The sequence below is a fragment of the Cetorhinus maximus genome, chromosome 14, assembly GCF_964194155.1.
Source record: "Cetorhinus maximus chromosome 14, sCetMax3.hap1.1, whole genome shotgun sequence".
Classification (NCBI taxonomy): domain Eukaryota; kingdom Metazoa; phylum Chordata; class Chondrichthyes; order Lamniformes; family Cetorhinidae; genus Cetorhinus; species Cetorhinus maximus.
Window position 1 is genome coordinate 58,062,886 of NC_135892.1, and position 24,847 is coordinate 58,087,732.

Sequence of the window (24,847 nt, forward strand, 5' to 3'; positions counted from 1 at the left end):
TGAATGGTGGAACAGGTTTGAAGGTCTGTATGGCTTACTTCTGCTCCCAATTCTTATGTTTCTTACTATATAAATGATGTATATAAAGCTTGATCATTTTCTGTTATGGGGAGAGCCCTGAGCTTCTTCTGGAATCCACGGTGAAAGCTGGGTTAATGGGAGCAGAATCTGGTTCTGCCAGATCTCAACCTTTTATTAATGTCTTAAAATTCTGACCGGGGCCTGTGTAGCTCTTATGTCAAACCCCTTGCATTGTGCCATCACCTATATAAAAACATCAAGATAGATTTAAAGAACGTTAATTTAGGTAAGCTAATGCTAAGTATACCTTTTGAACCAGGTGATAGGGCTGCTCTCTTGATAGCATATGTCTTTAGACATCTCTCAAATATATCATCCCAGAGTTCAACAATACCATCTTTGCCACCTGTTACAAATCCCTTAAGAAAAATTTAATTATAGTGATTAGAGCAGTATAAAGTACATTTTCAGTTTGTATGAAATATTTCAAATGACCCATTAGAAAAAAAATCTCTACTTAATTTATTAATTGCTAATAAATAAAAGGGCGATCATTAAAGAAAGAGGATAGAAGGTTTCCAGCAATTAGTGTGCCAATTTTTAAAAATGAATTATATCAGATGTGGGTGTTGTTAGCTAGCCAGCATTTATTGCCTATCCCTAATTGCCCTTGAGAAGGTGATGGTGAGCTGCCTTCTTGAACCACTGCAATCCATGTGATGCAGGCACACCTACAGTGCTGTTAGGGAGGGAGTTCCACTATTTTGACCTAGTGGCAGTGGAGGAATGGTGATATATTTCAAGTCAGGATGGTGAGCGGCTTGGAGGGAAACTTTCAGGTGGTGGTATTCCCATGTGTCTGCTGCCCTTGTCCTTCTAGATGGTAGCAGTTATGGGTTTGGAAGCTGTTGTCTAGGGTGGCTTGGTGGGATCCTGCAGTGCATCTTGTAGATGGTACACAGTGCTGCCGCTGTGCGTTGGTGGTAGAGGGAGTGAATGTTTACGGATGGGGTGCCAATCAAGCAGACTGCTTTATCCTGGATGGTGTCAAGCTTCTTGGGTGTTCTTGGAGCTGCACTCATCCAGGCAAGTGGAGACTATTCCATCACACTCCTGACTTGCGCCTCGTAGATGGTAGACAGGCTTTGTAGTCAGGATGTGAATTACTCGCTGCAGGATTCCTAACCTCTGACCTGCTCTCGTAGCCACAGTATTTTATGGCTAGCCCAGCTCAGTTTCTGGTCAATGGTAACCCCCAGGGTGTTGATAGTGAGGGATACAGCGATGGTAATGCCATTGAATGTTAAGGAGTGATGGTTAGATTCTCTCTTGTTGGAGATGGTCATTGCCCGGCACTTGTGTGACGTGAATGTTACTTGTCACTTGTCAGCCCAAACCTGGATATTGTCCCGGCCTTGCTGCATTTGGACATGGACTACTTCGGTATCTGAGGAGTTACAAATGGTACTGAACATTGTGCAATCATCAGCAAACATCTCCACTTCTGACCTTATGATGGAAGGAAGGTCATTGAAGCAGCTGAAGATGGTTGGGCCTAGGACACTACCCTGAAAAACTCCTGCAGTGATGTCTGGAACTGAGATGATCGACCTCCAATAACCATAACCATCTTCCTTTATGCTAGGTATGGCTCCAACCAGTGGAGAGTTTCCCCTAATTCCCATTGACTCCAGTTTTGTTGGGTGCCTTGATGCCACACTTGGTCAAATGCTGTCTTGATATCAAGGGCAGTCAGACTCATCTCACCTCTGGTGTTCAGCTCTTTTGTCCATGTTTGAACCTAGGCTGTAATGAGGTCTGGAGCTGAGTGGCCCTGACAGAACCCAAATTGGGTGTCAGTGAGCAGGTTATTGCTAAGCAAGTGCCATTTGATAGCATTGTTGACGGCCTTGCCATCACTTTACTGATGGAGAATTGACTGGGGCAGTAATTGGCCAGGTTGAATTTGTCCTGCATTTTGTGTACAGGACATACCTGGGCAATTTTCCACATTGCTGGGTACATGCCAGTGTTATAGCTGTACTGGAACAGCTTGGCTACGGGCATGGCAAGTTCTGGAGCACAAGTCTTCAATACTGTTTACATCCAACAATTCCAATAGGTAAGTATTGCAGAGTGAATGCTAATGTCCAATTTGTATACAACATGGCTGCAAAATTCAGCACATTTTCAGCATTATAAGTGCTGTTTTACATCCAAAATGGCATCTGCACCATAGGCATATACTTCTAGTGTGGGCCATGCCAGACACCATTTTGGGTAGATTGGTAGCACCACCAGTAGAAGCGCGCACCAAAAGTATGCAGAGTAGGTAGAATGAGATGTCCATCAGCATGTAATGCTGATTTGACTCGAGGTGCCACTTTCAATCTTAACACTCCAGTTGACATCCCATCTTAACCTCGCACAACTGAACTTGTCTTCAACAGCAGAGAGCTACACCACCACACCAGTGCTATTTAAAGGAATCATCAAGCTCTAATTAGTTGTTGATTGATTTTTCTGTTGCTGCTACTGAGTTGGAAGAAGTGTTTAGTGGCTTGACCTGTCATTTAAAGTTGAAGTCTACAGGGAATGGTGTGATACATGAAGGCCTTGGTTCTCAAGGATTCTGTTCAGACTATTTTCTTCCAGAAATGCTGCAGTAGTTTCCATCACGCTTGCCCTGTAGCATGACAGAGAATGAGCAGAGGTGACACAAGAGGGCAAACTGCTCAAAAAGGAATGAGGAAGGGAGAAAATGCTCTCAGCAGGAGGCCACAGTTACCCAGGGTCTCAGAGCATTCCTCAGTGAGGAACAGTCATTTGAGTTTCTTTCACTAAAGAGGTGCTCATTGAAATCTGTTGCAGGCAGACCTTTAGCCTTAGGACAGGGTGAAGATACCACCATCAGTTGCTGTTAAGGTGACCGTGGCCATCAGCTTCTTTGCATCGACTTCTTCCAGGCTGGGAATCTCCAACATATTGCAGTTCATCATCCACTGTCGTAAAGGCAGTGACTGATGCATCTTATGTGAAGACAGGGAAATACATTGCCTTCTTGCTTTTCAAAGATAAGCAGGAAAAGTGTGAATGTGACTTTCCCAGGATAATGGGCTTCCTCACGGTGCAGGGTGCCATTGGTTGCACACACATCGCTTTGCAGGCACCACGTGTAAATTCAAACATGCACCACAACAGAATCGCAGAATTGTTACAGCATAGGAGGAGGCCATTTGGCCCATCGTGTCTGCACCAACTCTGAGCATTTTAACTTAGTGCCAATCTCCTGCCTTTTCCCTGTAACCCTGCATATTGGATGATTATTTAAATAGAAACAATGCCCTCTTGAATGCCTCAATTGAACCTGCCTCCAACACACTTCCTAACTACTAACTATCCTAACTACTCGCTGTGTGGAAAAGCTTTTTCTCACCTCACATTTGCTTCTTTTGCAAAACACTTAAAACGGTGCCCTCTGGTTCTTGATCTGTTTACGAGCAGGAATAGGTTTCCCTATCTACTGTCTAGAACCCTCATGATTTTGAAAACTTCTATCAAGTCTCCTCTTAGCCTTCTCCTCTCCAAGGAAAACAGTCAAAGGGTTCCACTCATGTGCTTTTGGTGTGCAACCATGCTCACTGCATCATGCAGGTAAATGGCTACTATCCTGACAGCAATCTTGATGCCTTTATCTTGGCCAGTCCACTGTACCATCAGCATTTGAAGAGACAATAGCGTGGCAACAAGGGCAATCTGTTGACCACCTGGCTCATGACACTGGTGCACACCCCACCTACAAATTAGTAGCACTTGTATCAGAGCCATGCTGTCACCTTAAAAATATTTAAAGATTCTCCTTCTTTGCATTTTGAGGGAGTTCCAAAGACTCACTACCCTCAGAAAAAAAAATTCTCCTTATCTCCCTTAAATGGACAGCCCCTTATTTTTAAACTGTGACCCCTAGTTCTCGATTGTCCCACAAGAAGAAGCATCTTCTCCACATCCACCCTGTCAAGACCCCGCAGGATCTCTGGTTTCAATCAAGTCGCCTCTTACTCTTCACTCCAGTGGACATGAGCCTAGTCTGTTTAACCTTTCTTAAGACATTCTACCCATTTCTGGTATTAGTCTAGTATCACAGAATCACAGTGCAGAAGAGGCCCTTCGGCCCATCGAGTCTGCACCAACACATGAGAAACACCTGACCTACCTACCTAATCCTATTTACCAGCACTTGGCCCATAGCCTTGAATATTTTGACATGCCAAGTGCTCATCCAGGTACTTTTTAAAGGATGTGAGGCAACCTGCCTCCACCACCCTCCCAGGCAGCGCATTCCAGACTGTCCTCACCCTCTGGGTAAAAACATTTTTCCTCACATCCCCCCTAAACCTTCTGCCCCTCACCTTGAACTTATGCCCCCTTGTGACTGACCCTTCAACTAAGGGGAACAGCTGCTCCCTATCCACCCTATCCATGCCCCTCATAATCTTGTACACCTCGATCAGGTCACCCCTCAGTCTTCTCTGCTCCAACGAAAATAACCCAAGTCTATCCAACCTCTCTTCATAACTTAAATATTTCATCCCAGGCAACATCCTGGTGAATCTTCTCTGCACCCCCTCCAGTGCAATCACATCCTTCCTATAGTGTGGCGACCAGAACTGCACACAGTACTCCAGCTGTTGCTTCACTAAAGTTCTATACAACTCCAACATGACCTCCCTACTTTTGTAATCTATGCCTCGATTGAGAAAGGCAAGTGCCCCATATGCCTTTTTCACCACCCCACTAACATGCCCCTCCTCCTTCAGAGATCTGTGGACACACAAGCCAAGGTTCCTTTGTTCCTCAGAACTTCCTAGTGCCATGCCGTTCATTGAATACTTCCTTGTCGAATTACTCCTTCCAAAGTGTATCACCTCACTTTTCAGGGTTAAATTCCATCTGCCACTTATCTGCCCATTTGACCATCCCGTCTATATCTTCCTGTGGCCCAAGACACTCAACCTCACTGTTAACCACCCGGTCGATCTTTGTGTCATCCGCAAACTTACTAATCCTACCCCCCACATAGTCATCTATGTCGTTTATATAAATAAGAAATAATCGGGGACCGAGCACAGATCCCTATGGTACTTCTTTGAGCTGCTTCTAACACATTTATATCTTTAAGACCAATGCTGTACATAGTACTCCAAATGTGGTCTCACCAGTGACCTGTACAACTGAAGCATAACCTTCCTACTTTTTATTCAAATCCCCTCGCAATAAATGAGAACATTCTGTTGGCTTTCCTAATTACTTGCTGTAGCTTCATACTAGCCTTTTGTGATTCATGCAACAAGACACCCAGATCCCTCTAAATCTCAATCTCTTACCATTTAGATAATATGCTTTTTTTATTCTTTCTGCCAAAGTGGACAATTTCACACTTGCCCACATTATATTTCATTTGCCAGACCTTTGCCCACTCACTTAACCTATGTTCCTTTGTAGCTTCCTTATGTCCTCTTCACAACTGTCTTTCCTACCTATCTTTGTCATCAGCAAATTTAGCAACCATATCTTTAGACCCTTCATCCAAGTCATTTATATAAATTGTAAAGTTGAGGCCCTGGCACTGATCCCTGTGGCACACCACATTATATCTGCCAACCAGAAAAAGGCCCATTTATGTCTACTCTGCTTCCTATTAGCTAGCAAATCTTCTATCCCTGCCCAATATGTTACCCCTTACACCATGAGCTTTTATTTTCCACAATAACCTTTGTGGCACCTTACAAATGCCTTCTGGCAATCTAAGTACAGTACATTCAATGGTTTCCCTTTATCTACAGCACATGTGACTCCTTCAAAGAACTCCAATAAATTGTCACCACTCACTTGGGGATAGTGTGCTGTAATACCAAGCCCCATTGTCCCCCGAGCCGTGACTAATGTGAAAAGTTTGATCAAACCACCAGATTGCCCCAACTGTTTAATTTAGGGTAACAGAATATGAGCACCAGGTTTGTAAACTTAATAACAGTTTATTGAACAAACTGTCTTTAACCAGTGGCAGAAGAAATATGAACTGCTAACTTCTAACACTAACTTAAATTCTACCCCCTTCTTAAATCTGCACGTGGATTTTAAGGGTGGGATAAAACAGTTCAATTGCACCCATCCTGTGTACAGGATTCAATGTCTTCCAAATTCCTTTGAGTTCTTATTGGTGACATGAGGTGGTCTTCCAGCACTTTCAGTATTTACTTCACTGGTTGAGAACTTGCTTTTCAATGTCTCTAACAGTGATTTTTTTCCCTTTGCCTCTTGACAGGGGTTTTCAGAGAGCAGGTTTATAGAGATGGGGAGAAAAAAGCCAGCTAGCTATTGTAGAATTACTGCAATCTTCCACATACAGGAGAAAGATGTTCCAGGTCTTGTTCCTTTTTGGGCTAGGAGATATTCTGCTGCCCTGCTCTTCACACAACCATGGTCACTTGGTCAGGAGCCAATTAAAATGCTGTTGTCAGGCAGCTCCCTTGGTCCAAGACACCTTTCTGGCACCATCCTATCTTTCATGGCACACTCTGTTCCAGGACTGCAACATTGTATGTATATATCTCATCATGTTCCAGTCATTGTAATTCACCTGCAGCCATTGTAATTCTAATCCAGTCCAACAGAAAATAAAGATATGTTCCTTTACAATTGGCTAAACATGATTTCCTTTTCACAAAACCATGTTTACTTTGCATTGAATTTTTCTAAATGCCCTGCCATAACATCTTTAATAACATCCGTCATAGGGAAAATGTTAGAAGCTAAGCTAACTGGTTTGTAGTTCCCTGCTTTCAGTTTCCCTTCTTTTTGACGAAAGGAGTTATATTTGCTATTTTCCAATCTAATGGAACCTCTACTTTTAAGACCCTGGGATGAAATCTATCAGGACCCAAGGGCTTGTCAACCTACAGTTGCAACAATTTGCTCAGTACCACTTCCTTGGGGTTATTGTAGTTTTCCTGAGTTCCTGATTTACAGATGTTTCTTGTATTATCTACAGTGAAGACTGATGCAGAGAATACCTGTTCAATTCATCTGCCATCTCCTCCTTATTTTCCATTATTAATTCCCCAGACTCCCTTTCTATTGGACCAACACTTACTTTGTTAACTTTTTTTAAATTTCTATATCTATAGAAACTCTTATTATCTGTTTTTATATTTCTAGCTAGCTTTCTCTCATAATCTAATTTTTCCCTCCTTATTAATCTTTGTCATTTTTTGCTGTTCTTTATATTCTGTCCAATCTCCTGACCTGCCACTTGCCTTTGTGCAACTAAATGTTTTTTCTTTAAGGTTAATACTGTCTTTAGCTGTTTTAGTTAACCACAGATGGCTAATGGAATTTTTGGAATTTTTCTTTCTCGGAATGCATCTCTTTGTATACTGAAATATTCCTTTAAATGTATGCCACTGCATCTCCATTGGCCTATCCCTCATTTGCCAGTTCACTTTAGCTAGCTCTGCCTTTGAGTCTAGGCCTGCTAATGCGCCAAGCATTTCATTGTGCATACACATCAGCCTTTTCCTATATGTAGCCTTATCAAAGTCCTCATCTGAATCCTCTGCAGAAAAACCTGTAAGCAACCTCTGGCAAACTGGCACCTGCACTAACCTTTCCTCTGCCCTGGTCCAGGCCACTCGTGCTGGTGACTCGTCACACACAGATTCAACTTCTATGTTATTCTCTAAAATATGCTGTGTATCTGAGTTGGTGGCTGGAAATGTGAGAAAATGATGGTGTTTATTATCATCATCAATCTTCTTCTTCTCCCACATTTTGCTCCTGCACCAGGCAGATTGCAGTTCCTTCCCATCTGAAAGGGAAAAAGGCACAAGGGCAGGATTGCAGCAAGGGATGGGGTAAAGGCAGGTGGTCAATGCTTAGACCATCTGCAACTCCTAAATCAGAAGAGATGTTAGGATGAGGAGGATTAGGCATACCTAATCATCTTTGATTTCACACCCACTGCTGACCAATGCCTCAGTCACAGCTGCTTCGATAAAGGTGAGCATAGCCTCCTCAGTAGGGGTGAGGACATGTGGCTGTGCCTGATCCCTGCCAGTTAGTTAGATGCTGTTGTCTGCAGTTGCTACCTTTTCTGCAAGAAAGAGGGATATGTGCCAGTGAGTCTACTAAAATGTCTGGGTGACGTCTGTCATGGATGAATAGCTGCCAGTTTGTGCAAACTGAGATGTGGGTGTGAGACTTGTGATTGAAAGAGATTTTTGGTGGGTCAGTGTTGTGGGTATGGTGCATTGAGCAGTGTATGAGGCTAGTGGTGCAGCCTGGATTTATGCTGCACAGGTTAGCTTGGATTTGTGCTGGTGTCTCAGAACTTGTTGCCTCCCTGCTCGGGTTTCTAGCCACTCAACATGTTTAACATTAGAATCATTTTAAATTAGCAGGCGGCACAAAGTCTGTGCCAGCATCTGAAGCAATGCGTGTGGGTTAATGGCATGTTGTGATCCCTGTGCTCGTTCTTTGGTCTTAATAAATTTTTGCCTCAAACATTTTGAAACCCATAACACTTCTCAATGCCAAGACTGGAAACCAACATATAATACTTATTTAAGGTACTATTATAGGGCCAGGTGCTGAAAAATCAAATTAACGAAATTCCTCATTATCAAAATTGTTACAATTAAATATTTCTCATTCAGAATCCCATTAAATTTTCTGGAATAAGAACTGATTTACAAAAATAGTTCAAGATTGGGGTTATTGCATTATTGGCACAAGCCTGGCAAAAACAGAGCCCTGGTTTCCTGCCTTGTGCCATCAATAGGGAAAAAGATGGAGATTGTGGCTTTGGCAAAAGGCACATCCATTACCTGGAAAATACAGCCCTGCACAGCTGATTGGTTAACGTTACAGATGTCACTTGCTGCAGCTGAGAATGACCCCAAACCTTAAGTTCAGGACTGCAGTGACTTTAACAGCAACAGACAAAGATCTTGGGCAAAATCATTCCAGAAATCGGTGAAGTCCAATGTCGGGCAGGGAAAGCAGCATTTGACTGGCCGACAGCAATGGTGGCTTTCCCACCATATCATGTGGCACTTGGTTTAAAAAATGCAGAGGGTTTCACATTGGATTGCTGGCAGGGCAGCCTCTGATTTGTCCATCTCACCGTGACATTAGGCCTTCAGTAATCAAGAGCACCATATTTAAAGGGTGCCCCTGCACAGAGCTAGCACTCTAAGGAATCAAAAGCTGCTGGAAAGTCATGGCTGCCAAAGGAGGGAACACGCTGCCCCCAAATTTAGCGACACCTCCCTCAAGTGGCTACTGGATGCAGTGGCGTCCCACTGCGATGTCCTCCACCCCTACTCTTAGCAAAGACCAGCAAGCAAGGTCACCAATCCAGCATGGGAGGCAGTGGCAGCGATGGTCACTGCCAATGCCCCGCAAAAGAGGACAGCTACCTAATGTGAAAGAGGAGGAATGATCACCTTAATTCTGCCAGGGTAAGTCACTCTTCTCATTACTCTCAATACACACATGCAAACCCGTCACACCCACAGGGATTTCACTCACTGCCAGTTCAAGGGACATCACCATTCACTCACGCACCTTCATCTGCCCTATGGATCATGTCCTCATCCCACTCATGGCACCCACACATGCCAAGCATCCTTATTATCTGGCCTGGCAGGCATTCTGCTTACACTCTCTCCATCTGTTCTCGTGCAGGACAAGCTGGCACACAACAAAAGGGAGAGGTCGCAGATTGGTGGAGGAATGCCCGATGGCAAGGTCTGTATGATTTTGAGAATAGAGCCATCCAGCTGGCCAGTGAAGATCTGGACCATTCCTGTGCTCACAGTGAGGTTGGCGGTGCTTAACCAAGTGAGGATCCAGCAGTACAATATTCATTAGACAACCATGCTGTGAGTGAGGTCCCCTGTTCTACAGTCTCCTGCCATGCACTAATTATCTCTCCTTGCTTTTGAAGGCGAAGGGGTCCACAAGCCAAGTCCTCGATTCCAGCCCCAAGGACACCACAGAAGGAGAATCCACAGACACTGACATTGAAGACTTGTCACAGCACTCACCCACATCCTCCACCAATGCAGAGACACCTCGGTGAGACCTAGTTGCTGGAGTAGCCTCAGGGTCACAATCTGGTGAGCACATCGCACTGTCTGATCCACAGCAAGCGAAGGCAGGGTCTTCCCAAGGAGGACTGCTGGAGGCCAGAAATCTGCTGAGTCTGAGGCAGACGACGAGCCCCTGGACTCAGTCACACCTTGGTTGCTGGACAGCTGCAAAGGTGAGCATCAGGAAGGGTTGTCCGCTGCGCTCCTCAGATTGCAAGGCATGATGGAGGACTCCGTCCGCCTTCAGTCTGAGGGTATAGTGCCGGCATGCCAATACTGAGGTCAACACTTGTAGGATGGCAAATGCCATTGAGACCTTGGTCCAGGACATGTGGTCCTGCACTGCTGCAAGAGCTGCACTCCATTGCTGAGGCACTTGCAGGCATCCATCAGTGTTAATGCAAGAGGGGGGTGGGGCATCTTGAGCTCACTCCAGCTGCCCCTTCTTCTCGAGTCAGCCAGGGGCCTTGTGCACCCATCGGGAGGATTAGCAGGTACACACCCTGGTGCCATGTGACTCCAGGAGTGTCCAGCCCATCTGAATCCCCTCTTCCTGTGGCCCCAGCAGTTCCAGCTCCATAAGTTGAGAAGGGTGCCACTGCCACACAGCAGGACACTGAAAGGAGGCCAGGGCCTTCCCAGAGGATGCAGACCAAGATCATCACAGACAACAGGGCATAGCAGGCTACCTCCACCTCTGCTGTGGATGTCTGGGAGTACCAAGACTTAGTGGCAGGGTTGGAAATGTCAAGATGATTTAGTTGCACAATGGGCACAGATGTTAATCACTTGTACTTCATGTTGACCATTTAATACACTCCCAAGAATGTGTCCTTGTCTACAGCTCCTTGTTATGTTCAGCAGTGTTCATGTCAATCAGATGTGAAGCCTTGTTTCCTGCACAAAACAAAGGCTAGTGTTGGATTCCAGGGCCTCCTCCTCTGTGTAGTGTAACCTTTTGAGCGCAGTGATTGTCTGGCTTCAAAGTCACTGTCCAGATTAGTGATGCGTGCACCTGTGTGTGGTTTGTATTTGCTCCAGGAATCTTGTACCCAAGTGTCACTGAATTCCATGATGTTCTGTGTGCTCTCAGCATCCTTGAGGTGGGGCTGTGCCCCCATCTTGACACTATTCCTGACAGGTGTGGTGCTGAAGGGAAGAGGTGATGAAGCCTGCCAAAGGATCAAGCTGTCTTGGAGTCCATATGGTCACTGTTTCTCAGTAGCATCTCTATGATATGAGCCTCTTCAAAGCATTAATGGTCTCAGCTTTCAGATGTTCTCAAGATGTTCCCAGATGCAATGTGAAGATCTCAGGAGTGTCCTCACTGCATATCATCATCCTCCTGGAATCTTGCAGCAATGAGGGCCTTACGCCTGCCTCATCTGGCCTGTGCAATGTCCTCATCGCCCTTATCCCCTTCGACTTCCTCTTCAACGGAGGAGACATGCAGCTGTTGCATCTCCTCATCATCCAGGCCCTTCCCCCTTTGCGTCACCAGATTGTGTAGCACAGCAAGCCACTATGATGTGTGACATCCTCTGGGGAGTGTACTGCAGTGCTCCACCAGATCTATCCAGGCACCAGAACCTCATATGCAAGATGCGAATGGTGTGCTCAACCAAGCTCCAGGTTGCAGCATGAGTCTCATTGTACCTTCTCTCACCAGGAGTCTGAGGCCACTACACCAGTGTCAGCCACATCCTTTGTGGGTAGCCCTTGTCCCCAAGGAGCCAATGCTGCATCCTGTGGTCCCTGGAAGACCTCAAAGATCAGAGACTGCTGAGGATGTATGAATTGTGAATGCTTCCTGCATGATCCGTTTGATATGGTCTCAGACCAACTAAACATTGTGGGTGGAAGCCTTTGTGGTTCACATACTGGACTGCTTGTTGCCAGGGAGTTTTAAGAGCCATGTGGGTGCAGTTCATAAGACCATAAGACATAGTAGCAGAAATTAGGCCATTCGGCCCATTGAGTCTGCTCCGTTATTCAATCATGGCTGATAAGTTTCTCAACCCCATTCTCCCGCCTTCTCCCCGAACCTTTGACCCCCTTACCAATCAAGAACTTATCTATCTCGGTCTTAAATACACTCAATGACCTGGCCTCCACAGCCTTCTGTGGCAATGAATTCCATAGATTCACCACTCTCTGGCTAAAGAAGTTTCTCCTCATCTCTGTTCTAAAAGGTCTTCCCTTTACTCTGAGGCTGTGCCCTCGGGTCCTAGTCTCTCCTACTAATGGAAACATCTTCCCCACGTCCACTCTATTTGGGCTTTTCAGTATTCTGTAAGTTTCAATCAGATCCCCCCTCATCCTTCTAAACTCCATCGAGTATAGACCCAGAGTCCTCAAATGTTAGTCATATGTTAAGCCTTTCATTCCTGGGATCGTTCTCGTGAACCTCCTCTGGACCCTCTCCAGGGCCAGCACATCCTTCCTGAGATACGGGGCCCAAAATTGCTCACAATATTCTAAATGTGGTCTGACCAGAGCCTTATAAAGCCTCAGCAGCACATCCCTGCTTTTATATTCTAGTCCTCTCGAAATAAATGCCAACATTGCATTTGCCTTCCTAACTACCGACTCAACCTGTAAGTTAACCTTAAGAGAATACTGGACTAGGACTCCCAAGTCCCTTTGCACTCCCGGTTTCTGAATTCTTTCCCCATTTAGAAAATAGTCTATGCCTCTATTCTTCCTACCAAAGTGCATGACCTCACACTTCCCCACGTTGTATTCCATCTGCCACTCCTTTGCCCATTCTCCTAACCTGTCCAAATCCTTCTGCGGCCTCCCCGCCTCCTCAATACTACCTGTCCCTCCACCTATCTTTGTATCATCTGCAAACTTAGCCAGGATGCCCTCAGTTCCTTCATCTAGATCATTAATGTATAAAGTGAAAAGTTGTGGTCCCAACACTGACCCCTGCGGAACTCCACTAGTCACCGGCCGCCATCCTGAGAAGGACCCCCTTATCCCCACTCTCTGCCTCCTGCCAGACAGCCAATCTTCTATCCATGCTAGTACCTTGCCTCTAACACCATGGGCTCTTATCTTACTGAGCAGCCTCCTGTGCGGCACCTTGTCAAAGGCCTTCTGGAATTCCAAGTAGATAACAGTCAATGGCACCCTCCACCTGTTGAATCCAGAAATCTGAGCAAATCCCAGCGCTCTTGCTTTCTGGTTTGCTTGATCCCTGTCGAAATTGACAAAGGTATGTGCCTTGGCAAGAAGGGCATCTGTGACCTCCTGGATACATCTGTGGATGGAGGCTTGCGAGCAAAGGTCTCTGCCATAAAAATTGAGCATGGTGGTAACTTTAACTGCCAATGGCAATGGATGCCCTGAGTCCCTGGTGCCAAAACCTGCAGAACGTGGCATATGTGCATTACCAGTTCCCTTGACATGTGCAGGTGTTGGCAACACTGGTTCTTGCTCATCTGCAAGTAGCACGTGCCATCTGTAGACCCTGGGTCTAGCAATGGGCCTATGAACAATGGCTCTGTGGGGTTCATCCTCTGTGTAGAGGAGGCTGTGCCACCCCTTGGTCTTCAAGGTTCAGCTCCTCCTTTTGGTGAGCCAGGTGCCTCCGTTGCATTCTTCTCCTTATAGGCAGAATGTGCCTATAAGCAATCAGGCAGACAGCGAAAACACCAGACTCCATGTTTGTGATGGTCTCTTTACTGCAGTATCAAAGAGTCACAAGGGTCAGTAATTGTCTCCTAAAGACCACTTTTGGTCAAGTCATTGCCTGCGGCTGCCTCAAGGCCCCTTAATGCATGCCAGAGAGTCCAGGCCACCACATGGGTGCCCAGTGTTTAGTGCGCATGATGGCTTACGATGCCTGCACCTAGCGCCACCCCACACCACATGACCAAGTGGCAGCAGTTTTGGCCATTCGGCTGCATTGTGAACTCTCGTCTCAGGCGCAGGCATTTTCCTAACCTGGAGGGTGACATTTCAGTATTTTTCAAAGGACTAGGAGCGCACCCCTCCATCAGTGTTTGATGGTCACCTTTCCCAACAGGATCCTCAGGCTTGTCCAGTTGCCCAATGGTTCTACAACACTCATTAGAGTTTGAAGTGTGTGCACGAAGGTTAACAAAGAAGCAATCATTGGCACTGTGAGGAATTAGTGCTGCATAAGTGGGCACAATTGCTTGACTAGGCTACTGCAAGCATGCTCAAGCTAAACACTCAGCTGTGTTGGAGTGCTCATTTTTAACATGTTTTGCCATTAGCCTGGCTGCTTTCTCCACCCTCCCACCCCGCCCCGCCAAGCATGTGTTTGTGGTCAAACTTCAGTCGGTGCTGCCATGATCCCCCGCCCGTGTTGCCCTTGCCTGAGGTTGCCTTCTCACCCTTCCCCCTTTTCACTGTTGCCCTTGCCCCAGCACCACAAGCCAGCCACAAAGAAGTCGCTGAGGAGACTGCCTGTGCCTGCACCCCCCGGCCCTGAATCAATGAAGCTGCTGGGATTATCACAAGCGCTGTGCAAAGTTGTGTGCATGCACCTCGAGTTCCCGGCAAAGTTGAGGTTGCCAGGTTAACACCTTTTAAAGGAAGCTGTAAATCACACCATCATGAAATCATGCTGATGTGGGATTTAAATTTGACGTGGGGGCTGATTCTGGCGTGTGACCAGAATTATATGCAAATTTATTACAATTAAGTTCCTGACGTTTAACAGCAGGAAACACACCCTGCCATTGACGGGGAGAGGGGACAATCGCATCCTGATTTACATCACCAGGAAACATGACTAGGACTTTCTCATGAGGTTCTCTGATCTCGCCACCGAACACAGCTGCTGTGGATGGGGGCAGAAAATCCCAGCCCTTGTGCTGAGCTGCAGATGGTGCTGCAGCAGATGACAACCTCCCTGGTAAAGTGGAGTGTCCTTAAACACCATTCTTCAGTGAATGGCAGGTAAGAAGTTTTGGTTCTCCATTCTCCTGTGGGATAAGGCCTCCTGTAAGTTGCCGTCCATCTGCTTCTTCTCTCTATGGCTGCAGCTCCCTGTACTCTCGTCTGCTCTCCCTCCCACACTTTCAACCACAATGACAATGCAAGCACCAAATCCATCGAAACTGGTCAGAAGTTTGCCAGAAGCTTCTGGACAAAAGCCCTCTGCTTAACTCACCAAATTATTTTCATAAATGAATACTCAGGACCTGTATCCAAAACTCTCAAAGCTGAAAAGCAGCAATCCAAGGAAAACATTCAGCGATTTACCTGAGAGCAGTTGATGATCACTTTAAATATCACTAGGAGTAGCACCCTCTAAAATTCACCCCATGATCACTTAGAATTAGTGAAAAGGATTCCAGAGTTGCATAAAAGGGCATTTGCATCCTAAAACAAAAATGGATTAACTAAGCACCTGCCAATTTCAAGTGAGTGTGCTGGATGTAGAAACCTCAACTTAGGAAGTGACTATGGTCAAATTCTGTATGTGAAACTCGCATGCAAGATCTTGATCTAACATTGAGTGCCTTGATGCTGATTTTTCTGGATATAAATAAAACAGGCAATTTTCCCTACCCTCTTTCTTTGTTTCCAGTCACTTTCTGGAAACAGCTTTTGACCCTTGCTTGTTCAAACTGGAAAGGCTGTCTGAAGCCTACAGACAATGATTCTGAGACCAGATAGCTTTTGTAGATGATGATAGAAGAAAAAGAACCACTGTGTAAAATGTAGCTTATAGCAGCAGTCGTAACTATTTGCTATTTCCTGCTTCGTCAACTTGAATAACTAATGTAAAATCTATAAAATTCAAAATTGTGCTACTACTAAATAGTTGAACCAAGAACAGAAGAAGCTAGAAAGACAGAAGTCAATCAATCTCTGTGGAGAGAACAGACAAGTTGACATCTTAGGCTAGGACTTTGTTTAGCTTAGAAGGAAAATACCAGAGGATTAACAGCATTTTCTTTTCAATACTTCCTTCAATTTGATAATTACTCTAAAATCTACATTGTTCCAATGATGCAGTTCACTTATTTTCTCAAATTCAACTGCCAATTTAAGTTTACGTCAGCTAGTTCATGTTGGCTAATATTTGTTACTTGACAACTTGTGCTGAACAGAATTTAAACATTATCCGAAGTGAACATCATACCAAATGCAGAAGGCCCTTTAACTAGTACACCCAGAGTTTTCAGTCTGTGCTGAATCTTGAAATCGAGCTCCAAATATTCCTTTTGTTTTATGTAAAATTTACTGATTTGGATAATTTGAGTATGCTGATAAAGCAACACCAAATATTGAAGATTAAAGTCTATTCAACAAACGGGTGCCAGTTTGTTTACTCAAATTTTTGACTTAAACTGCACAAAGCGCACACTGGGGCCAATTTTCACTTTTCAGAGTGGCAGAAAATTGGTGTGTTTAGATCAGCTGCCCATTATAAACCTCATCCAATTCTCCTTTCCACTGATTTCAATGGAGGCTGATCTACTACTGCCTGTTTTCAAATCCCACAAGTGACAATGACCCCATAGTGGATCAGACATAATATATACTTCAAAATTAGCATTATTAATCGTGACACAAAATTCAAAGCACCTTATCTAAGGCATGCATAGCAAAAATGGGCCCATCATGGGCTTTAACTGTCTTGAGGAGAAGATTTTTTTTCCAAATGTAAACATCTCCATTTGCAGCTCCAGAGAACATCATTTCTTCCATCTGGCCATACGATACACACATCATTGTCTCCAGCTTCCCCATGTTACCAAATATTCCTCGTTTAGAGGTAAGGCCACCACCTTAAACATGAGATAACTGTTAGTAATATTCTAATCAATAACTGACTAAAACAAGTTGTTAAAGAGAAACCAACTTTAAGTCTATTGTAATCTGTTAAGCTAGTTCCTGTGTCTTTTTTATATACCTGTTAGGTTTGCAATGCTTTTAGTTACAGAAATTGTAAGGTCTAATTTGGTTAAAGCTTAAGATGCATATATACTGGTGAAGTGAACTTGTGATGAGGGATTTTTTTAGTGCAAGCACTTTCTTGCTTAAAATATCCAGAAGGGTAACTGAAGTGGTTATGATATTCCAATCCAAAGCAAAGCTTTCAACAAACATCTGGTCCAGAATAATGTGTTTCTGGAGCCAACAATAATACATGCTGCTTTACATTTCAAAGGTTAGAATGGATCCAAGAAGTTCTCAATCCTACATCTAAAATGCAACATATTTAGGATAATTTATGAATTATCCTTGAAGTCTAGTGCTCATTCAAACATATCTGAGGAGCTTGGGAATGCACTTGATGCTGACTGCAACTATTACATGTATATAGCACTCTGTAGCTCAGTTATCTTACAGAATTAAGAGCATGCATTTATAAAGTGCCTTTCACATTCTCAGGGGACATCCTTTATAGGCAATGGACTACTGTTGAAGTGTTGTCACTTTTATGCAGACAAATATAGCAGCAAACTTGTTTGGTGGCTAAGTAATGGAGTTTGTGGTAGGAACCAAAGACACTGGCTTCAGTATTCCCAAATTGGAGGAAAGCTATGCTCATCCAGTACTGGATATCAGACAAGCTGCCTGATAATTTAGCGACGGTGGAGGAATTGAGAGGGGTGCTGAGGTACATAAGAAATAGGAGCAGAAGTCAGTCATTCAGCTCATTGAGCCAGCTCTGCCATTCAATAAGATCATGGCTGATCTGATTGTGGCCTTAACTCCACTTTCCTGCCTGTCTCCCATAACCCTTGACTCCCTTGTCAATCAAAAATCTAACTCAATGACTCAGGTAGAAATGAAGGTGAGGTAGAGCTGAGTGCCATCTGGATATATGTGAAAACTGATGCTGTGTTTTTGAGTAATGTCACCAAGGGATGAGAAATGGGGAGGGCCAAGGTTGGACCCTTGGGGTACACCAGAGGTAAGTATGTGGGAGCAGGAAGAGAAACCATTGCATGTCATTCTCTGACTACAATTGGATAAGAATGGAACCAGGCAAGTGCAGTCCCACCCAAATGGACAATGATGAAGAGGTATTGGAGGAAGATGGTATGGCCAACCATTCAAATGCTGCAGAAGTTGAAGGACATGAAGAAATAGTTTACCTTTGTCACATCACCTAGGATGTTATTTCTGACTTTGGTAAGAGCCATTTCAATACTTTGGCAGAGGTAGAAACATGATTAGGAGGATTCTAGCATGAAATTCCAGGAAGGATGGGCACAAGTTCGTTCAAGGATTTTGGAGAGGAAACTTGTTGGAGATGGGGTAGTAGTTTACAAAGACAGTTCGGTGAATGGTTAGTTTTTTTTGAAGAGAGTGAAGACAGCAGATTTGAAGGAAAGAAGGACAATACCTGAAGAAAGAGAACACTTAACAATATCAGCTAACATGGCACCTGGATAGGAAGTTGGGTGGTCAGTAGTTTAGTCAGAGGAGCAGATGAGTCTCGTGCTCAAGATGAACGTGAAGAGGGTATGAGTGGAGATAGGAGAGAAACTAGAGAATAACGAGTTCAGGACTAGGGAACGGGGCAACTTAAGATGAAGTTTGGCCTGGTGAGCTAGGGCAAGGAAAGGAAGTGACGGAGGAACTTGAGGCAGTTGATCAGATGGTCTCAATCAATAATGAATGGACATTCTGGAAGGAGATGTGGAGAGGGGCGGTTACACTTGATTGGCTGGTAGATTCCACAAGGTGTCAGCAATAGGGTGGGGAGGGGGCGGTACAGGTGAGTTGGAGGGAGGCAGATTTACAAGATTACAGTCCACAGGAATGCTGGGCGCGAAGTTTGGCGAGAGTGCAGGATGGGGTAGTTGGGGATACTGCTTTTATTGAGGCAGCACCAAATGCCTGGATGCATCCTTTAGAAGATGCCAAGTGAGACAGATGGAGACTCTAGGCTTATCTAAGATGGGTCAAGCCTGGAATATCTGTAAAAGAGAACAAAATAATATTTGAATATTGCTGAAAATAGAGACATGTTGCTGAAGCTTTTCCCTTGTACTCATCAAGGCAATTGCAAAAATTTCAAATGATCACAACAATTTATAGTAAAGGAGAAGGTTTCTGATTGGCAAATCGACTTTGCTGAGGCATTGCCATGGAGAAAGCAACAGGGAACTATAAGATCTATCACTGGTCAGCAGCCTTTTCTCCTGTGGTACAAATTGTTGTGATTGCTTGAGATTTGGATTTCCTGAGTTTTGTCCAAGTTTTCGACAACATGTCTCTTTTCAGCAATATTCAAGTTCTGCACTACCAAGCAACTGTTAATATTATAATCTTTCTCTAAAATCTTATAGAAAAAATTAGGTCAATTACTGGTACAAATGTCACTATTACCTAACATTTTAAAGGAGTCAATGCTAAGAAAACCAGTGAGAATAAGAGTTCAACTGGCAGGCCCGAAGTTCCACTGGCAGAGAACTGCAGCCACTGAATCCCATCAATTATCCTGCAAGGATCTTTTTAATGGATGTTTCTCCTTCAAAACATCCTACTCGGTTGGAATGCTGACATACACTAATAAAACAGGACAACAGCACAGATTCTAAAGTAATCTATTATATTGCTGAAAAAGAGACGTTGAAGCTTTTTGTCTTGCACTCATCAGGACTTTTCACAAGAATACCAATGTAAGGGGAAAACAATATAAGGCCTGTTTCAGCTAAATAAAATAAATGACTGCCATTCACTGACTTACTGATCAAGGCATTGGCCTGAGGAATCAGTCAAGCTGCTTCATTTAAATTTCAAAATGCCTGGCAATTAACTCAGTCACTATCAATTGGTGCATTCTCCATGGCAGCGCCTCTACCAATCAACACTTTCTTCTCATACAGTATAAATTGGTTTCCCCTTATTGATATTCTTGCAAAATGTTCTTGAGTGCAAGTCAAAGCTTTGACATGTCTCCTTTTTCAGCAATACTCTAGTCATTTGCTAATACAGAACTTATCTACTATACTGCACCACTTATCTAATAATGACATTACTGTCAATGCTCCAAGAAAAATTTTGATCGACTTGGTGCTTGTTATCATCCATTTAAATATGCATCCTCAAAGATACTGGGGCATGTGCACCTATAGATAATTTCACCATACAAATATTTAATTTGACTAAAGAGTATTGCACTTCAATTCTTTGCAGGAAAATTGCAGAGGAAAAGGAAGGTCCTAGGCCTGAGGTACCAACTGAGCATGGGGACACAGGTCAGTTTGAGTGTTGGAAAAGTAGCAAGGTATTATGGTTCTTTTGCTCACATACACAGTATGATGGATCTTTGAGATGAATGCCTCCTGAATCCCATTCAGCAGCCAGGCAGATTGAGAGGTTGGCTGGCTTTTGGATGGGAAAATCTATGGTGGCGTCACTGGTGAGTACCCTGGAAATCAGAAAACTGGGGATTGGTGTGGGTGGAGGGGAAGGATGGGGTGGTATCTGAGCACAGTAGTATAGAGGGAGTAAGGAATGGAGAAACAATGGGAGGGTCTGCAGGAATGAGGAGAGAGATTGCAGGGAGGGAGAGATCAGGGCTGGAGAGATTACAATAGAAGGTTTGCTTGAGAGACTGGGAAAAGCACTTCTGCTCCTACAGCCCACAAGCTGTGCTGGAAAAGCACTTACCTTCTGGATCCTGCACTTCCCGCCTCCCTTCCACCGCCAGGTTTCCCAAGCTGTGAAAAACCCAACTCTCAACAGTAAAATTTAATTGGCTTCCAAAATCTGAGGAACAGTGTCACATTTGAATATTATCACTGACCCGCCTCTCCAGAGTGGGTTATTTGGACACCCCCAAAACCACTAGATTCATTTGCATCAGGTTGGGGTCCGGTTTCATGTTTTTATAATTCCACCCTCTCTCCCACCAGTCAGAGGTGAAATTTCCCCTTGCATTCAGTGACATTAAGGTCTGATCTGACTGTACTTTCTAAATTCTTTTCATGAGTAACATCTGATGATGGAGTTATTTTTCTGAATTCTGCCAGCATAAAAAAAACACTTAACCGGTGTTTAAAATTTGTGTAAAGCCTGCTTATAAACCGTTCAGCAAACGGCAATATATTTTGCAAGTTCATGATATACATTAAGATTACCACCAGGTGGGCTATCACCCATAGTTACTTTGGCTGTTTTAACAGTCCATTATAAATCTAAATAAAAGGCAGCTTTTAGCAATCATTCTAACAGTTTAAGGTGTAAATATACATTCTTTCCCTTCGATTTAGCAAAATGAACTTGGAGAATAAACTAGGTAAATAGAAGGGTACCTGCATGTTGCCAGAATTTGATATGTTTTATCCCAACAGTAACAAGTTTGTCCACATGGTGTGGATTGCACTTCACTACAAATATCTTGTCTTTATGTCCTCTAAATAAAAATCAATGCAATAACATTATTTGTAACAGATCTTTTTCAACAAAAGGAACAGTAATAAACTGTTAATCACCTAATTTTTGAAAGCACTACAGTGAATTTAGGAGACAAAGAGGCATAAAGTGCTAACCTTGATGTTGCTTGTCTTTCTCCCTTTTTCCAGTCCCACACTACTATAGTGTGGTTGTCATCCAAACCAATGGACACCAAATTTTTTCCGTCAGCTGCAAAACAAAAGGAGACAATGGAATGAACTGTTTTGCTTCCCAGAACAGCACACTAGCTTAAATTTGCTTTTCCATATAAAATTCAGGCAGTGTTTGTTTTCATAGAATACTAAATACTAGCACAAGAAATATATAACTGATAGGTAGGATGCTACGCAATGTTAAATTTCTTTTGAAAAGGGTGGCGGTAACCATATGTACACTAATACAAATAAGCATTTCCCAACTCTGGCTAAATCACAAATAACAACATTGGGAAAAGGTGAGCTGGAAATCAGCTGTCTCACTGAAGTTACATAATTATAATTTTTGAAGTAAAGTTATTTTACTTTTCAGAATTTACATTCACAAATGTTTTACATAAGACTATTCTACTGTTTGGTTTTGTCAAGGCAGGATGTAGTACATTCATATATCATAGCTTCTTGGCAAGCTTAGAGAAGTGAAGGCTTTGGAAAGGATACAGAGGAGACTTATTATAATGGTTTACAGACTGGAGAAGCTGAAGTTGGTCTCCTTAGAGCCCAGAAGGCTGAGGAGATTTGAAAGAACTGTTTAATATCATGATGGGTTTGGTTGAGTAAATGAAGGTAAACCGTTTCTAATTGATAGGTCAATAATCAGAGGACTCGGATTTAAGGCGACTGGTGAAAAAATTAGAGGTGACAAAGATTTTTATGCACAAGTGGTTATGATTTGAAACCCATTATAGGATCATGGATACAGAATCAATAATAGCCTTAACAAGTGAATTAGATATCTAGAGTAAATTTGCTGGGATATGGAGAAAGGAGCAGGGTAATGGGACTAATCGGATTACTCTTCAAAGAGCTGGCATAGGCACGATAGGCTGAATGGCCTCCTGTGCTGCAGTATTCTATGATTCTATGAAAGAAAGAACTTGCATTTATATAACACCTTTTACATTTTCAGGACATTCTTTATAGCCAATGGATTACTTTTGAAGTGCAATTAGTGCAGTAAAGCAAAGCAATCTTTTTTTAGCATCGTCAGGAATATAGCTTGGAGCTATATGTTTAAACATTGTAAAAAAAGTAATCTTGATCTTTGGGATTCAGTTGGGTCAGGGGACAGTTCAGCTGCTGTCCTTGCCCAACTATGGATAAGTCATTATTGCTGACTTATTTCCCCTCTTGTAATTCAATTAGTTCCTCCATTCCAGGCATAGGCTAAACATGAATTCCATTTTAGATGTGTGTTGTGGAAAAGATGAAGGAGATAAGAACACAACTTTTTGCATCGACTAGATCCAGCAAGCATTTGATAAGATCCTCAAATTGCAAGACCAGTTGTGAAATTGAAAATCAATTTTTTTAAGCATTAGTAGACTTTGCAACAGGTGCTTGAGGTAACTTACATGAAAAGTCAAGGGCACATACTCCTCTCTGGTGCTGTCCTTTTAGTAGCGACAAACATTTAAGTGTTTGAGTATCCCAAACATGAATTGATGGATCCCGCCCAATCTAACAAAAAATATTGTTACTGTTAACACTTAATAAACACAAACTTATGATACTATACATTGAACTTGAACTAAAGTATTTCAATAAATATATCAGTTGATTAATTGGCAAAGCTTGCAGCCAAGTCACTTGTTTGTCTTCCCTTTTGTAAGATGCTGTGTGTAGCTCGGTAGGTTTTGAAGAGGTTCTGAGTCTTGTATAGTTTAACAGTAAATGTTTAACTACTAATAACTAATAGTCGTTTTGTAGTACAGAACTTGAGTATTGCTGAAAAAAGGCGTTGTCAAAGCTTGCACTCATCAGGCCAATTTGCAAGAATACCAAAAGTAAAGGGAATTAAAATTTATATTTGAAGAGAGTGCTGATTGGTTGGCAAATGGACTGATTGTTAGAAGCAGTGCAATGGAGCATGATGGCTGACCGTTAACTGCCAAGCTTTGTTTAAATTCAAATCAGGCAGGTTAATTCTGGTCAACACACTGTCCTGGGGAATGAACCAGAGAATGGCTCTTGTCTATTTCATTTAGTTGAAACAGAAACAGGCACAATGCGTGTACATCTTCTTACACAACAAAAACAGAATTACCTGGAAAAACTCAGCAGGTCTGGCAGCATCGGTGGAGAAGAAATCAGTTAACGTTTCGAGTCCTCACGACCCTTCGGCAGAACTGAGTATAGTTAGGAGAGAGGTGAAATATAAGCTGGTCTAAGGTGGGGGGGCGGGGGGAGAAAGAAGTTGAGGGTGGGGTGATTGTGGGGATAAGCAAGCAGTGATAGGAGCAGATAATCAAAAGATGTCACAGACAAAAGGATCAAAGAGGTGTTGAAGGTGGTGATATTATCTAAGAAAAGTGCTAATTAAGAATGGAAGGCAGGATACTCAAGGTACAGCTCTAGTGGGATTCTGTCTGGAAAGAAGAGGGCCCTGTGTATTAATGTATGTAGCTTCTAGCATGCATAAGTGAGCCATACTACGCGCCCGAATTATAATCTTGAATCGTGCTGTTACTGACTGCATAATAGCAGCATGAAACAGTTAGATTCACCTGATGCTCAGATTTTTTGAAACGCCTTACCCTTCCAGGGTAATCTGAGGTAGACTGGGCACTTCTCAGGTCCGAAATGGCGGCCTTGGGCCCATTCATGAGTTTCCTCAATATATAGTAAGCAATGATCTGATCAGGGTAGCCATTATCTTGCAGGATGGCTTTGCACCCTATTTCAGCATCTTGCTTGCACAGTGAGCAAATGGCTCGGGCCCTATCTATGAGGTTGCTGATAAAGTCAATCTTCTAGTGCATGGAACAGTAGTATTTCCAATGCATATATTGACCAGTGAAGGTAGGCTTGAGGTAGACAGTAGTAGAGAACCCCATGGCAAATTTCTCAACTAGCACCTCAAGGAAAGGGAGCTCATTTGACTGCTCCATTTCAAAAGTGAATTTGAGCAGAGGATGGAGCACATTAAGGTATGTAAGTAAATTCTTACATGCAGCTGCAGATTCGAATATAGCAAACATATAATCTACATATCAGAAGTATGCAAGGTGTAGGAGATTGGTTGTCATTCCATCGAAGATGCATTTCTTG

General features: G+C 43.4%; 1 protein-coding gene across 1 annotated transcript in view; it reads right to left on the reverse strand.

The window, feature by feature from the left end:
* Positions 1-24,847, reverse strand: part of LOC144689682 (echinoderm microtubule-associated protein-like 6) — a 693,547-nt gene that overhangs the window by 211,023 nt on the left and 457,677 nt on the right. The window contains exons 15-19 of the mRNA XM_078556972.1: positions 23,152-23,257; positions 21,677-21,770; positions 21,440-21,540; positions 16,749-16,951; positions 329-440 (exon numbers count right to left, since the gene is read on the reverse strand). Of these exons, the coding sequence (XP_078413098.1) occupies positions 329-440; positions 16,749-16,951; positions 21,440-21,540; positions 21,677-21,770; positions 23,152-23,257 (616 nt within the window). The remainder of the gene's footprint in view (positions 1-328; positions 441-16,748; positions 16,952-21,439; positions 21,541-21,676; positions 21,771-23,151; positions 23,258-24,847) is intronic.